Here is a 17,326-nt window from a genome sequence, read left to right on the forward strand (position 1 = left end):
CAGACAGCCAGTTGCAAATGTGTTTAATCCTCACACTAACTCCTTCAGGGTAATAGTATTAATCCCATTTTATAAATGAAGAAACAAAGGTAGGTGGTAGAAGTGGAATTCAAGCCTAGTTCTGACTGACCCTAAAGCCCTTTTCTTTTTTGTTATACTATATGTTGTCTTTAAAAAAAAGTCTCTTCAGTGCCAAGTGATGAAACAGATTGAGCTAAAAGGTAGAATTCAATATTTCTTATAAAAGTGTATTTAAAGTGCAAAAGGTTTGTCCAAATGACAATATGAATGAAAACATTTTTGAAGTGTTTAAACATGGGTCTCAGGTTATGATTAATTGGTAGCCTGATAAGTTTTTTAAGGAAATAATTTTAATGGACTTAACTAAACTGAAGAGATAGCTGAATCCTTTTATTTTATGATTATTGAATAGGAAGAAAACCAGCATTCTCACTTACTTCTTAAGGTAATTCCATGGGTCAAACCATGAACCATCCCACCTTTCTTGAAACCTTTTCATCTCTTGACTTCAAGGCATTTAAAACTTATTATTCCTTCTACTTCCCTGAGCATTTCTCTGTATCCCTCTTTCTATTTCCTAAAGGTAGGAATTCTCCAAGATTTTTTCCTTTCTTGAGTCTTTATTTTTTTTGGGGGGGGGAGTATAATTCACAAAGTATTTGATTTTGAAGCTTCTTTGTACAAATAATTCTCAAGCCTGTATCTGGCCCTAATTTATTTCTCAAATTTTGGACCTGCATTGATTTTCCACTACTTTCCTGACATGTCAACCTAGATTTTAAACATAAATCAAAATCAGATTCCTCTCTTTCCCCACTTGCCAGTCTCTCACTTTTGGCACTTAATTTCCTCTGGGCACCCAGATTCAAACTTGTCTTTTTTATTTTTTTGAGCTCATTGAGCCAAATAACTAGCAATTCTGCTTTTACAATGTTTCTCACATAGATTCCCTTCTTTTAATTTCCTCTGTCATCGGCCTAAGACAGGATATTATTGCTTCTTTAGAGACTGTGATAGATTTTTTTTTCTTTTCTTTTTATGCCCATACCTTCAGGATATGGAAGTTCCCCGGCTAGGGATACAGTCGGAGCTGCAGTTGCAGCCACAGCAATGTGGCATCCAAGCTGCATCTGCGAGCTCCACTGTACCTTGCAGCAATGCCAGATCTTTAACCCACTGAGTGAGACCAGGGATCGAACCTGCATCCTCATGGAGACTATGTTGGGTTCTTAACCTGTTGAGCTGCAATGGGAACGCCTGTGATAGCTTTTAAACTTGTTTCTCCTCCCTTTTCTTTCCATTTCAATCCATCTTATTATCCTTGACAAAATCTTCCTGATGCCTGTCACACACACCTTCTAATACTTAACCAATGAGCTATATCCCAGCATCTAGCCTAGCCAGACCAGACTACTGTTGTATTTTCTTGAACATAGCAGGTTTTTTGATCTTTTCATCCAATGGATTAGCTTCTTCAGTTCTACCCATTGAAATCCTATCCTTCCTTCAAAGTCCAGTTTATTTGTTAATTTTTTTTTTGGTATTTTAGGGCCACACCTGTGGCATATGGAAGTTCCAGGCTAGGAGTTGAATCAGAGCTGCAGCTGCTGGCCTACGCTACAGCCACAGCAACTCAGGATCTGAACCGTGCCTGTGACCTACATCGCAGCTCACGGCAATGCTCGATCCTTAACCCGCCTAGCGGAGCCAGGGATCAAACCTGCATCCTCATGGATACTGGTTGGTTTGTTACTGAGCCACAGTGGGAACTTCCCAAAGTCCAGTTTAAAAGCTAATTTCACCATGAAAGCTTTTCCTTTGTCCTGAAACTAAATATAATCCTTTACTCTGTTGAACTGCAGCAATGTCCTCTTAATCTTTTTTTTTAAATGATACTGACACTTGTATTTCTTATGTCATAGTTAGTTAGTCATATAGCTATTTTTTTCTAATTGATTTATTAGCTACAAAAGGGGTTGTGATGGCCTTGTATTTGTAGCTCACATATTACCTTTTACATTGTTGGTTTACTGCTATGTCTCGGTACAGATGGGCCACTGGGTGGTGCCAGAGGCCTATAGATAAACAAGGGAGGCTGGAGATGCTATACAGTTGGGTTACCCAGTGTTGTCAAATCTGCACAATAGTATTAAAGATTAATTTCCCTGATCCAGAAACATTCATAGTTTTGCTCCTCTGTCCAGTTTACTAGAGGAGACAGTATAGTATATTTAACTCCTCCAGAGAGTTACTTACTTGCTTACTAGTTACTTAGTTGCTTACTAGAGAGCAGCCCAGAGCTAAAAGGCCTGCCCTTTTATAAACATGTTTTATGCAGTATGAATTTCAGCTTCCTTCGGGTGGTCCTTTAAAATTTAGTGCCTGAGGTTCTTTTTCTGATTAATAAACCCTGTACTGTTAAAGTGGGGCTGGCAACAGGAGTTGGAAAAATTGGCTTGGAGAAGTGTTTATTGTAAAGTAGAAAAATAGTAAGGTAAGGAGAATGGATTTAAATTGAACCATTTCAGCTTGGAGGCAGAAATTGGGGATGGAGAAAGTAGGACTGGTTGATTCCAGATGGACTGTGGGGCCTCAGACTGAAAAGTAAATTTGTACTTTGGATGGAGATCAGCCCTGAACAGCTGTTCAGTTATGAGTGGTATGGGACATCTGCCCTCCCAAGAGGAACCAGGGATTGTGTGGCTCTCAGAGATCTATGTTACTAATAATTGAAGTAGTTTCTACGATCACCTTTTACTTCCAGAGGAAATTCTGAAACTTTGTCTTATTTTGGGCAGGGGGTGCATACCCATGGCACGTGGAAGTTCCTGGCTCAGGGATTGAATTTGAGCCACAGCAGTGACAGTGCTGAGTCCTTAACCGCTAGGCCACCAGGGGACTTCACCTTTGTTTCATTTAAATACGGGTATTGGGCACTTGAGTTGCAAAATGAGACATGTCAAACAAGACTGCTAGACTGATCTGAGAGAATGCTGGGATTATGTAACTCGTAAACTCACTGAGTATGAGTTCAGGTCTTAGTAGAGATATCAAGGACAGTGATATTATTTAGAAGTTGAAATGTCCATTGAACCTGAGGTAAGGTAGAGTTACCATACCAGTTTCCCTAGACTCCAAAGGAGTTAAAATGTACCCGAGAGAAATTTTAAAAATAAAAAGCATATGTGTACAAATTAATAGTACAACCACTAGAACTACTTTAAGCGTCTGATATTCTTAGTTGTCACCTAGACAGTAGGGTTGGAGACTTTGTATGAGTTGAGGATTCATCTTGCCTTTTTTTTTTTTTTTTCTTATGGCCACACCCACGGCATATGGAAGTTCCTGGGCCAGCAATCAAATCCAAGTTGCAGTTGTGACCTATGCCACAGCTGTGGCAACAGCAGATCCTTAACCTGCTGTGCCACAGCAGGATCTCCCAAGATTCATCTTGCCTTTAATGTGGTTGCTGATAAGGCAGCTTTGTTTGCAGCAAAAATTCATCCATATTTTAATTTTTAAGCAGGAAGATCTGACATTTTGCTCTCATATATTGTGACCTATTAGTTAACTTGTATTAATAATCACAGCCTTGAGAGTTCCCATCATGGCACAGCAAAAATGAATCTGACTAGTGTGCATGAGGATTAGGGCTCTATCCCTGGCCTTGCTCAGTGGGTTGGGGATCCAGCATTCCCAGGAGCTGTGGTGTAGGTCACAGATGCAGCTCAGATCTGATGTTGTTGTAGTTGTGGTGTAGGCTGGCAGCTATAGCTGTGATTCAGCCCCCAGCCGGGGAACTTGAATATACTGCAGGTGTGGCCCTAAAAAACAAAAAACAAAAACAAGAACAAACAAAAAACACAGCCTTGAAATGCTGGTATTTTTGTTGTTATTTTGTTTTATATCCCAAATGTGTTTATTGGGATGGTTTCCCATTGATCTTGATTCAGGGTGTTTAGTGCTGCTTCCCTCTGAAGTAGCATCCTTCTGTAAGCCTTGCTTTTCCTTCTGAGGACTGTCAGAGAACAGTAGAGCAGCCAACACAAAAAACAACTGTTTGTGCATGGCTAGAGATGGTGGTTGTTTTATAGCATCCTGTCCATTTCACAACTATGAAATAGGAATTGGGACTCTGCACCAGATACCTCTTGTGTTTCCTCTTTCTTCCGAAGAGGAATGTAGGAGATCCTTTGTGAGAGGCATGTTCTTGTGGGGAGGTCATCACTGCCAGAAAGGGAGAATCTAATGTTTTTGTTTTTTTCCACTTTTTAGCACAGCACTCGTGGTATATGGAAGTTCCCAGGCCAGGGGTCAAATTAGAGCTACAGCTGCTGGCCTGTGCCCACAGCCACAGCAACACCAGATCCTAGCCTTATCTTCGGCCTACACCATACAGCTCACAGCAGTGCGGGATCCTTAACCCACTGAGCTGAGCCAGGGATCGAACCCACACCTTCATAGATACCAGTCGGGTTTGTTACCACTGAGCCACAATGGGAATTCCTAGTATTTTTAATTATTGGATTTTTTATCTGTCATTTAACATGTTATGTGATTATTCCCCCAATTCCTAGCTCTCTTACTCTCTCTTCTGGCTAGATTGATTGATTACATGCAATAATACAATAAAATTTACCATTTGTTTCATGGACCCATTCCATGGATTCTAATAGATGCATAGTTATGTAACACCACCATGTGATGGAAGCATAGAACATTTTCATCTTTCTAAAGTTTTCGCATCCTATTTGTGGCTAGTTCCTTTTCCCCAAGTGCTAGCAGTGACTGATTTTCTCTCCCTATAATTTATCTTTTCCAGAGTGTCCTATAAATGGAATCCTATATCTATAGCTTCTTTAACTTAGCCTAATGCATTTGAGATCCATTCATGTTGCTGGGTATATCAGTAGTTCTTTCCTTTTATTGCTCAATAGTAGTCCATTGTGTGGTGGACCACAGTTTGTTTATCCATGACCTAGCTGAAAAATATGTTTCTAGTTTTTGATGAATCTGAGTAAAGCTGCTAAAACATTATGTTTAGATTTTTAGGTAGATATGTAGTTTCATTTTTCTTGAATACATATCTGGGTAGGATTCCTGGGTTGTATGGTTAAAAAGTGTTTTTTTAGGGCCACATCCATGGCATGTGGAGGTTCCCAGGCTAGGGGTCGAATCAGAGCCGTAGCTGCCGGTGTATGCCACAGCCACAGCAACAAAGGATTCGAGCCAAGTCTGTGACCTACACCACAGCTCACAGTAATGCCAGATCCTTAACCCACTGAGCAAGGCCAGAGGTCAAACCTGCATCCTGATGGATGTAGTCAGATTTGTTAACCGCTGAGCCGTGATGAGAACTCTTTACGTTTTTAATTTTGTAGAAAACTGCCAAACTCTTCCAAGTGACTACCAGTTTACCTTTTTTCCTAGCAGTGTATGAGAGTTTAGTTGCTTTACTCCTTGTTAGCACTTGATAAACTTTCATTATTATTTAAAATTTTTTTTTTTTTTTGGTCTTTTTTTTGTCTTTTGTTGTTGTTGTTGTTGTTGTTGCTATCTCTTGGGCCGCTTCCGCGACATATGGAGGTTCCCAGGCTAGGGGTTGAATTGGAGCTGTAGCCACCGGCCTACGCCAGAGCCACAGCAACGCGGGATCCGAGCCGTGTCTGCAACCTACACCACAGCTCACGGCAACGCTGGATCGTTAACCCACTGAGCAAGGGCAGGGACCGAACCCGCGACCTCATGGTTCCTAGTTGGATTCGTTAACCACTGCGCCACGACGGGAACTCCTATTTAAAATTTTTTAACTATTCTAGTACATATGTAGAGGATTCTCATTATGGTTTTAATTTGTATTTTTCCTAGTGACTAATGTTGATCATCTTTTTCAAGTGATTGTTATTTAGTTGTGAGGAATTTTAAATACATTCTGAGTGCTGTCGTTGAATATGTCTTTTGTAGATATTTTCTTTCAGTCCCTAGCTTGTCTTTTCATTTCATTTCATTGTCTCTTGAAGAGTAGATTTTTAATTTTGCTATGTCCAGCTAATTCATTTTTTTCTTTTATGGTTTGTGTTTTCTTTGCATTCTCTTTTAAGAAATAATTTGCTTAAACCAAAGTCACAAAGATTATCTGCTGTGCTTTCTTCTGAAAGTTATATTGTTTAACTTTTACATTAGGTCTGTGATCTATTTTGAGTTAGTTTTTGTATATTGTACAACATACAAGTTGAATTTCTTCTTTTTTTTTATTTTACATTTGGATGTCCTGTAGTTCTAATATACGTAGCTTCTTGTATAAATCTTTTGTCTATATTAGGAAAAGAAATCAGCCCCAGTGTGGCTTTAAACAAAGACATTTGGTATCTCTTCCACGAAGTACTCTTACATCCTGTATTAACTCCTGCTTAATTTTTAGCTAATATTTGGTTACGTATTTGGTTAAAAATTTAAGGCCCTTTTCTTATTAAGACAAAATTCTAGGTTACTGAAATTTCTTAGGTAAAATTAAAATGGCACTTGGATCTTTTTTTCCCCATCCCCCAATAAATAGTTTACTCTTTAACCTTCACTTTGGCAGGAGTTATGGTTATTTTTAGAGTACAGGCAGTAGAGCTAATCTAATTAAACTCCCCCAGCTACCTGGGGCAGTGAGCTCATCAGCTCTTCCAAGCTCAGATTGGTTTGCTCTGAACTGGATTTTACATGGAAATTGATGAAGGTAAAAAAGCAGTGGATTTGTTGGGAATGGAGTGCCCTAAAGAATAAAGAAGGTAATTTTAAGTTGAGTCAGATGTGGTCCTAACGTCAGGTTATAGAATAAGGTTATATTTTTTGGTGATAGAAGAAATTCTAGAGTGAGTCCTATACTTAAGACCTAAGGCATGGTCATAGCACCTTAGCCTGCTTTAATTTGGGCACTTACTCTGATTTCTGCCCTGGAGTTGAGATGGTTTTTAGTTTCTTCATTTGACAGATATTTATACAATAACAACTCATGCCCAAAGTAATTGTATTTTATCATTGTCATTTCTTGGCTTTTTAGAAAAGCATTCCTCCAAAATGGGAATGTGTGTATCCCAGGGGTATAGCAGATGATCCAGTGGTGTATAGGAATGTTGAAAATTTTTAAATTTTTTCTGGAAAAATTAAGCCTAATGTTTAATATAAATTGATTAAATGTGTGTGTACGTACACACATAATAAGAGTTCATGCTCAGTTTTCACTGATGGAGGTTCATAGTCAGTTTGAGACCACTGTTCTAAGAAAGTTCTTCTGTAGAAGTTTTAACATATGATTTTTCCTAACTGTACCATCTCTGGAATTACAAATACTGTTTTACAAAAGAAGAAAATGAAGCCCAGAGAAGATCAAGCAGTACATCCAAGGTCACGTTACAAAGTTTGCTAATAACTTAGCTGGTACTAGAACTCTGGACTTTAAAGTTTCAGACTAGGACTAATTTTGCTAAACTCTGTAGCAGCTAAAATGTGACCTTTAGAACCTTTCTGCCTATCAGCTCAGTGATTAAACAGAGGTGACATATGTATTCACAGGTTTTAGCAATAAATTCTGTCAACTTTTTTCCTCTAAGATCCCTTCGTGCAAGAACCTTAAACCAGTTTCCCAAAAGATGAGCTCTGCAACCTCTGGGTATAGGCTGAACCTCATGGCTCTCCTTTTCCCACTTCTCAGAGCTAGGTAAGCATTAGGCATTTGGCTCCTCCTGCCCAGGAAATGTGTTTTCTGGAGCCATTATGAGTCTAAAGTTCAGGCAGTCTGGGTTTCTGTAGAAGATGATGAGATTTAGGTTTGAGAAAGTGTTCTCTGGAGCTGCTTAATACTTCCTCTCTGGGAGTGGATCATTGTGTGTTGGGAAGTATAGTGTGATTGACACTTTTGATTCTAGAGGTGAGAATACATCAGCTCTTTTCTCAGTTGACCATAAAGTATGTCTGTGACATTAGATTTTATTTTTTGTTTTTTGTTTTTTAGGGCCTCACCTGCAGCATATGGAAATTCCCAGGCTAGGAGTCCAGTCGGAGCTGCGGCTGCTAGCCTACACCACAGCCACAGCAACGAGGGATCCAAGCTTCGTCTGTGACCTTCACCACAGCTCACAGCAATGCCAGATCCTTAACCCACCGAGCCAGACCAGGGATGGAACCCTTCGTCCTCATGGATTCTAGTCGGGTTCATTACCACTGAGCCACAACGGGATCTCTGGCCTTAGTTTTTATTTTTTTTAATTTATTTATTTTTATTATTATATATTTTTTAGAGCCACACCTGCGGCATGTGGAAGTTCCCAGGCTAGGGGTTGAATTGGAGCTACAGCTGCTGGCCTGCACCACAGCCACAGCCACAGCAATGCCAGATCCGAGCCTTATCTGCAACCTACATCACAGCTCACGGTGATGCCGGATCCTTAACCCATTGAGCGAGGCCAGGGATCAAACCTGAAACCTCATGGTTCCTAGTCAGATTTGTTCCTGCTGTACCACAATGGGAACTCTTCTGATCTTGGTTTTTAATCTTAACAAAAGCAGTGCAATTGTTCTCCCTGCTTTATAAAACTTTTCCAACTAGTATAATTAATTTAAGCCCTAGCTGGAGAAGATATTGCTGAGTTACTAAAGAACATAAACAGGAACTACTGAGAGGAAAAAACAAGTGTTAGGTGCAGAATGCTGTACAAAAATACATCATTGAAGTAGGAGGAAGAAAACAGCCTGGTCTGCAAACAGCTCTTTTACTCTTTTTCTCTATGTGGCTTCACAAATCTGTTTTCTTGTTGGCACTGTGTTTCATCATCACCCTTCTAGATATCCCTCCCTCAAGTTTAGCTTCAGTCCCTGCTTTTGCATTATTTCTACTCCTCCACTCTGGCCCACTACAAGCAAGCTTTGGGCAGCTGTCTCTTGGCAGAAGACACTTTTTTTCTGAAGCTACTTGGATTTCTGTAGCGGAAAGTAAGGGAGTAAGGATAAAGATGGGGCTGCTTCTGGGATAATTGTTATGGGAATGAAAGGGCTGTTGAAAGATTAGAGGCCAGTGTGCCTGGGTACAAGGACTGGAGTCATAATCATACTTTGTCTTTTACCAGTGCCTTTTGTCCAAGGCACTGAAAGAGCTTAACAAAATTCTGGTCTGAATAATATTATTCTTTGCTCTTTGGAATTTGCTCGAGGTGGGAGTGAGGCCTTGAAAAAATAATGAATGTATTATAGTGGTATAAAAGGAATAAAGCTAGGTACCCCAGTTCCTAGTTAAGGCTTTGTCAAACAGATACACCTGGTGAGAGTTGTTGGGACCAGGTGAAATAATGTTTGCCATTTTATAAAATGGTCTGAAATGGTTTAATGGAAATACTGCCCTTCTTCCTCCAGCTTTGCACATGGTGACTGACTTACTAGTCATAAGAGGGAAGAAAAAACCTTTTAGATTCTTTCTTAGAGGAAGGATGTTTCTGCATTCTAATTTGACTCTGCTTCTTATAATCCATGGTAAATATCTGTGCCTTTAAGTTTGAAGCTAGGCATCTGAGTGAACGTAAAGCTCAAGCTCTTACCACAAGAGCTCAGTTTCTCTGTCTCTTGTTTTATGTGTAAAATGATACTCAGAGTCTGACCCTCCTCTTCATATTGTGAAGACAACTATTTTATAAAGTTCATAGATACAAACGACTAGTATTTACAACAGAAGATTTTTGCCTAGAGGGCAGTGCTGAAGCTAGCTTTTTGTTTTGAATTGAGGTTCTCTGCTTACTTGCAGAATCTGTCACTTGATATATGCCTGCTCTTCCAGGATTTATTTCCATTCCCTTTTTCCCATCTGAAAAATTACTGCCAGTTCCTCAGGGTGTAAGGTAAAGAGATGGCAGTTGGCTTCCCAAAGATATGCCCTTTTATGGAATTTAGACATGGGGGCCAGTGGGACTGTCTGGCATAATTTTCAGCAGCTGAGAAGCTCTGTTGTACACACACAGAAAAGTCGTTTTTATAAAAGTGACAAAGGCTGTACACTGTTATATCTCCTGTTGCCTTTTATCATCTTTTCCAGGTTGTTTCCTAATTGTTTCATTTTCTTCATCTCCTGAATCCAGGCTGGCTACAGTAAACATCATTCAAGATGTCCAGCAAAGGGAGCAGCACAGATGGCAAAACAGACTTAGCTAATGGTAAGGGGCCAAAATGAAGGTGAAGCTATTTTTGCTCTGGACAGAGGTCCTCCTCCTCCTGCAAAGAAAGTAGAGAGATCTGGATTTTAGTGGAGAGAAGGAAATCTTTCCTAAGAGTGAATTCTTCCTGTGTTGTTTTGAGTATAGGAAACTACACAGAAAACACCTTGGACCACCTGGTACTTTTGCTCCTGTAACTTTCATTTGATTGTTTTCAGAAGAACAATAATAGAGTTGTGCCTGTGAAAGGTCAAGTGGTTTGGAATTTTCAAAGGTTGCAAGAGTGGACAAAATCTAGGAGATGCTATTAATAATGGAGAAAAAGAAAATCTAGTTGGTGGTGGGACCAAGGGAGTTGTTGGGAAGGTATGGCTCCCTACGTCTAAGAAGAAGTTTCTTTTCTTTTTTTTTGTTTTCTGTTTTTTGTTTTTTGTTTTTGTTTTTGTTTTTCTAGGGCCGCACCCTTGGCATATGGAGGTTCCCAGGCTAGGGGTCCAATTGGAGCTGTAGCTGCTGGCCTACGCCACAGCTACAGCAACACGGGATCTGAGCCAAATCTGTGACCTACACCATAGCTTACAGCAACACTGGATCCTTAACCCACTGATCGAGGCCAGGGATCGAACCCGCAACCTCATGGTTCCTAGTCGAATTCGTTAACCACTGAGCCACGATGGGAACCCTGAGAAGTTTCTTTTCATGGTAGATCATAGTTCAATAGAGATATTAGATAAAAGATGAAATTAGAACCAACTGGAATTGGGGCTTTTTTTCTTTCTTTTCTCTTTCTTTTTTTTTAAAGGACTTGTGCTGCCAAATATTAAATCATTGAATCTGACAGATTTGAAGGCAGAATATCAAGATTCTGATAGAGTATAGCTACTACCTGGATTATTTGACCAAAACGTGTCAACTCTGAGCCAACTTCTAACTAAAGTAGATAAAGTCCTTCAAAATGGATGTAGTTGGGCAAAACAGAATCCAGCATATCTCAGCACCTTGTAGGTCAGGACCATTGGCTAAATTCTAGTTGATGTGATTGGTAGAGCAATAAAGTTGAGTAAAGGAAAGGGAGATTTTTCAACATGCTGTTTTATTGCTCCTTTGTTCTCCTTCTCTCTCTCTCTCTCTTTTTTTTTTTTTTTTTTTTTTTTGTCTTTTTAGGGCCATACTTGCGGCATGTGGAAATTCCCAGGCCAGGGGTCAAATTGGAGCTGCAACTGCCAGTACACCACAGCCATAGCAATGCCAGATTTGCAACCTCAGCTTGTGGCAACACGGCAGTGCCGGATCCATAACCCGCTGAGGAAGGCTAGGGATCGAACCCGAATCCTCATGGATACTAATCAGGTTTTAACTCACTGAGCCACAACAGGAACTCCCCTTTGTTCTTTTCTTTTTTTTTTTTTTTTTTTTGTCTTTGTGCCTTTTCTAGGGCTGCTCCCGTGGCATATGGAGGTTCCCAGGCTAGGGGTCTAATCGGAGCTGTAGCGTCTGAGACCTACACCACAGCTCACGGCAAGGCCGGATCCTTAACCCATTGAGCAAAGCCAGAGACCGAACCCGCAACCTCATGGTTCCTAGTTGGATTTGTTAACCACTGTGCCACGATGGAAACTCCCTTTGTTCTTTTCTTAACAGTGCTGTTGGTTCATCTTTTGTAGAGGAGAGTGGCTTAGACTTTTCATTGGGCTTAGTTGAAGTGCACAGGACTCCAAAGGGGTTCAAGGTATACAGTTGATTGGGAGTTTGGCCGTTAACTTTATCAGGGATTGGCAAACTACGGCCTGCGGGCCAAATCCACAGGCCTGCAAGCTGCTGTTTTTGTAAAATTCATTGGAACTCAGTCATGCCGCACTTATTAAATAGTATTTATGGATTCTTTTGTGCTGCAGCAGTGGAGATGAATAGTTGTGCCATGTCCATGTGGCCCGTGAAGCCTAAATTCCCCCGCCCCATCATATGGAGTTAGTAGGCCAGGGATCAGATTCAAGCCGCATTTGCAACCTGCACTGCAGCTGTGGCAACACTCTAGCAGTGCAGATCCCTAACCTGCTGTGCCAGACTGGGGATTGAACTTGCATCCCAGCGTTCCAGAGACACCACTGATCCCATTGCACCACAGTAGGAACTCCCTAAGATTTTATTATCTGGCCATTTAGGAAAAATTTGCCAACCCCTAGCTACATCTTGGTCACTGACTGTTAAAAAGAGTCCTGTTACTGAGCTTATGATACGCTCTGGCCCTTAATGTAGTAAGGCTCCCAACGTCATCTTAGTTTATCATAATTTTAACAATAAATTGTAGGAGTTTGTTTTTTTCCACCCCACAGAAGTGATTGGTGTGATAGTTTATCCTTTCTCACCACTCCCAATCTCAAACCCAGTTGCTTTTAGATAATCATAGTTACTAATCTTTCTCAGCATAATATAGCAGTCTCAGCAAATATAGTTGCTGCCCTTTTCCCCTTTTTTCCAGTTCCTATTCCAGTTGTTTTCACACTGTGTTCTTAGTTGAGGTGCTTTTTTGAAAAGAGCTGTTTATGTTTCCCAACCTTCTGTCACTATTTGAATGAAAGTGTATGTATTGTTTATCTGGTTTTTTTGTATTGGGCTTTGCCTAAGAGTTCATTGAAAAGAGGTTCCATTGCTTCAAAGATTTTTAGAAATTACTTCTCTAATCCAAATGACTAAGCAAGAAGATACTCTCACTTTAAATCCTTAAACATCAGTGTGACATTGAAGTCGACTCTGGTAGCTTATACCAGAGTCACACATAACTGGTCTGCCTTTACTTCTGGCAAGATAAAATTCTTAGTCATCTGAGGAGAAAGGAGTCCACGAGCAGTGTTTAAAATTCATTTTTCCTATTTGCATATCTTGACCTTAGTGCTTTTTTTCAGGACCGTACCTACCCATGGTGTATGGAGGTTCCCAGGTTAGGGGTCAAATCGAAGCTGTAGCTGCCAGAGCCACAGCAGTTCGGAATCCCAGCCGGGCCTGCAGCTTACACCACAGTTGACAGCAACGCTGGATCCTACACCTACTGAGTGAGGCTAGGGGTGGAACCCAGGTCCTCCTGGATACGAGTCGGGTTCATTGCTGCTGAGCCACAGAGGGAACTCCCTCTTGACCTTAGTTTTGATGTTGTGGTCCTGTCAGCTCTAGAACACTGCCAAAATGCTCATTGGAATATGGTCTGGCTGTTAGGAGAATTTGGTATCTAATTGTCGGAAATTATTTTACTCAAAGTGACCTAGTTATTTTGTAACTACCAATATGTCAGACCTAGAATATGATAAACTTTTCAGGTCCCACTATAGTAGTAGCCCTGCTTTAATCAATTTTATGTATGCTTCCTGATAAAACTTTATCTCAGTGGAATTCCTGTATCTAAAAATAGTATTAGAATTATTAAATTAATGAAAGAATACGTTTATTAACAAAAAGTAAGCAGGAACCTACTCAGATGGTCACAGTTTCTGCTTGTCCTTCCACTTCCTCTGGATTCTTAGTGTATTTTAAAGCCTGGGAGAAAGAAACTTTAGGATTTGAGAGGTGGGAGGTAGTGATGCTTTCTCGAAGTGAAAAATAGTCCAACTCTTGCTGAGGATGGCTGTTCTTTTTTCTTATATTCAGTTTAAGTGTATGTTAAAACTAATGGTTGCTCATCTAGCAAAACAGCCGAAGGTAGTAGTATCAGGCATACTAATTTTTTTTTGCCACTCTTGCAGCATGCACAAGTTCCCAGGCCAGGGATCAAAAGTCACCATGGCAGCAATCCAAGCCACTGTAGTGACAATGCTAGATCCTTAACTTGCTGTGCCACAAGAGAACTCCAGACGTATTTCTCTAAAATCTGCCAGTGCTTCTTGAGAATGTGTTATAATCTGTGGTTGTCCTTCAATTTGTTACTTGTTTGTGGACTTGGTCTTAATCTTTTCAAGTTTCCCCCTCAGAAGGTCCTTTTTTTTTCTTTTTAGGGCAAAACCTCACGGCATATGGAGGTTCCCAGTTCTCAGGCTGGGGGTTGAATCGGAGCTGCAACTGCCAGCCTATGCCACAGCCACAGCAAACGTGGGATCTGAGCTGTGTCTTCGACCTACACCACAGCTCATGCAATGCCAGATCCTCAACCCACTGAGCAGCACCAGGGATCGAACCTGTATCCTCATGGCTCTTAGTTGGGTTTGTTAACCGCTGAGCCATGAAGGGAATTCCAGAAGCTATTCTTTATAAATATTTGTAATGGAAACATTTTGACCAAAATTGGTTTCTGGGTCTTTTGATGTGATGATTATTTTTGACTAAGGAGGGGAAATTCTTCTGATCATTATCTTATTTCCTTATTTCCCCCCCCCCATCTACTCATTCCTCACTAACATGCAGGAAGCCTGTCTAGCAGTCCAGAGGAGATGTCTGGTGCTGAGGAAGGGAGAGAGACATCCTCAGGCATTGAAGTGGAGGCCTCAGACCTGAGCTTGAGCTTGACTGGGGATGATGGTGGCCCCAATCGCACCAGCACAGAAAGTCGAGGCACGGATACAGAGAGCTCAGGTGAAGACAAGGACTCTGACAGCATGGAGGACACTGGCCATTACTCCATCAATGATGAAAACCAAGTCCATGACCCCTCAGAGGAAGAGGAGGAGGAAGAAGAGGAGGAAGAAGAGCATCCTCGTCGCCGTGTACAGCGCAAGCGGGCCAATCGTGATCAGGACTCATCCGACGATGAGCGAGCCCTGGAGGACTGGGTAGCCTCAGAGACATCAGCCCTGCCCCGACCTCGCTGGCAAGCCCTTCCTGCTCTTCGGGAGCGGGAGCTGGGTTCAAGTGCCCGTTTTGTGTATGAGGCTTGTGGGGCAAGAGTCTTTGTGCAGCGTTTCCGTCTGCAGCATGGGCTTGAGGGCCATACTGGTTGTGTTAATACCCTGCACTTTAACCAGCGCGGCACCTGGCTGGCCAGTGGCAGCGATGACCTGAAAGTGGTGGTTTGGGACTGGGTGCGGCGACAGCCAGTATTGGACTTTGAGAGTGGCCACAAAAGCAATGTCTTCCAGGTGAGGCAAGGGAGCACATTGGCAGTTGGGAAAATCAGGCATGTGTTAGACAAACCTGAGCTGCTAACTGGAGTAGGAGTGGCAGCAAGTTGTGGTAGGAATTAGATATCAGGGCTTGGTCCTACTTTGGCCCCATAATGAGTTAGAGGAACTAAATACACTGAAAGACCCATGGCAGCCTTTTATTTCCTTGAGCACATAGAGTATTGCAAGCCTCATTATAATAGGGTGCTTGGAAATCGTTAGGAAGTTACTAAATGCCCTGCTTAGGAGGGATATAGTGTAAGAGCAGAGGTTTTTGAGCCAGACTACTTGAGTTTAAATCTTGGCCCAACTCCTTACTAGAGGTGTGATCTTGGGTACATTTATTTAATCTCTGTCTTCAGTTTCTTTAACTATATAATATGGGGCTAATAACACAGAGGGTTGTGATGGAGTTCCTGCTCTGGCACAGAGGGTGAAGAGTCCTACTGCAGTAGTTTGGGTCCCTGCAGAGGCCCGGATTTGGACCCTGACATGATGCAGTGGGTTAAAGGATCCAGCATTGCTGCAGCTGTGACTTGGATTCAGTTTTTGGCCCAGGAGCTTCCCTATGCCTCTGGTGTGGCCATTTAAAAAAAAAAAAAAAAGAGGGTTATGAGGATTAAATAACAATAGAAGCTAAGCAGTTAGAACCATGTCTGGTACTTAACAAACATTTGATAAATATTAGTTGACATTGTTATTCTCTGGAGGTTTTACTTATCAGCCCCATCTATCATATAGTCTAGCTATTTATCCCTAAGCATGGTTTCTTTCCTTCTCCAGTATCCCCTCTAGTTTCCTTTTTCTTTGTAGAAAATTTGTTTACTTTCTGAATCAAGGAAGATTTTTCTCTTTTTTTCCTTTTCTTTCCTAGTAGGTATAGTCTTAGTTTACCTGAGCACTTACCCTGTACCAGTTCAACCTTTTGGAATCAACAGAAGTGCTTTCTTATATCAGAAGTTTTTTTCTCTTCCTCTCCTTTATCCCTTGGACGAAATTGGACTTGAGCCAATTATAAAAGAGTAGGAGGTCTTAAGTTTCCAGCTATCGTGCAGCAACAGGGGGAGATTTGGGGTGGTCATCACACTTTTCCCTCTCAAATGTGCTTTTATTTCTCTTGTACTTTCTTTTATTCTTAATATCCCAGGCCAAGTTCCTTCCTAACAGTGGTGATTCTACCCTGGCCATGTGTGCCCGTGATGGGCAGGTTCGGGTAGCAGAGTTGTCTGCTACACAGTGCTGCAAGAATACGAAGCGTGTGGCACAGCACAAGGGAGCATCCCACAAAGTAAGTAAGCCCTGTCTGCGAAGATTGTGCAGTTCCGCTTCTCTGTGAGTCTCCGCCAAGGCCCTCCAGTCAGTATCTGTACATTGTGTCCCTTTGTTGGGGTCACCTGCCTCACTTCTTTCAGTCCTAAGATTTGTAGGTAAGATGGGAGAAAAAGCAGCTACCCTAAACTTCTCAGAAGGCATGTATTTGAGAGATGTCTATATCTTGCACATGGAGCATTCACCTGATGATACCTGACTCCCAAGCTGAGCCATAGTTGATTTGGAGATCCTTGAGGTCTCCAATGCCTTCCAAGCCTTTAAAATTTACTCTGTATTTAGAACATTTTAACAGCTCCAAGGTGCTAGCTGTTGACTTCTCATATGTGAGAGCTTCAACTTTTCTGCTCACAACTCTCAGTGCATAAACAGCACTATTTCTGGAAGCCTATTTAGAGCAGGAATATAGGCCAAATAGTCATGGCAGCCAGTGAGGAGCCAGCAACTGCCTTATCTCCAAGTAGGCACTGTTTTCTTTCACGCCATGGAAGGAGGATGATCCCCTCTGTTTACAACCCTAAGCAACTATATAGGTGGACCTGGAGTATGCTTTTCTTGCCCACATGGCTCAGGAAATATGAAAATTACCTATTTGATTCTTGAGACTACCCCCAACACAGTAGATAACTAATTTTTCGAACTAAGATGCGAGGAATAAAAGTTGGGTGCCATTTCTCCCCCATCCCTAGTATATGGAATTGATTTTGA

The 17,326-nt window shown here is 41.4% G+C and overlaps 1 protein-coding gene and 1 pseudogene across 23 annotated transcripts in view; one reads left to right on the forward strand and one right to left on the reverse strand.

Moving 5' to 3' along the window:
- Positions 1–17,326, forward strand: part of DCAF8 (DDB1 and CUL4 associated factor 8) — a 48,344-nt gene that overhangs the window by 6,213 nt on the left and 24,805 nt on the right. For 11 of the 23 annotated variants that reach the window (XM_005663194.3, XM_005663195.3, NM_001244434.1 and 8 more), the window contains 3 exons: positions 10,131–10,205; positions 14,595–15,265; positions 16,437–16,577. In XM_005663194.3, the coding sequence (XP_005663251.1) occupies positions 10,157–10,205; positions 14,595–15,265; positions 16,437–16,577 (861 nt within the window). In that variant the 5' untranslated portion in view covers positions 10,131–10,156. Of the gene's footprint in view, positions 1–6,265; positions 6,798–6,852; positions 7,727–10,087; positions 10,206–14,594; positions 15,266–16,436; positions 16,578–17,326 lie in introns of those variants that run through there. The other 12 variants (XM_021088541.1, XM_013996863.2, XM_021088548.1 and 9 more) reach the window with 6 other exon arrangements.
- LOC106510118 lies at positions 3,980–4,227 on the reverse strand (annotated as a pseudogene).

Source organism: Sus scrofa, chromosome 4 (assembly GCF_000003025.6).
Source record: "Sus scrofa isolate TJ Tabasco breed Duroc chromosome 4, Sscrofa11.1, whole genome shotgun sequence".
NCBI lineage: Eukaryota > Metazoa > Chordata > Mammalia > Artiodactyla > Suidae > Sus > Sus scrofa.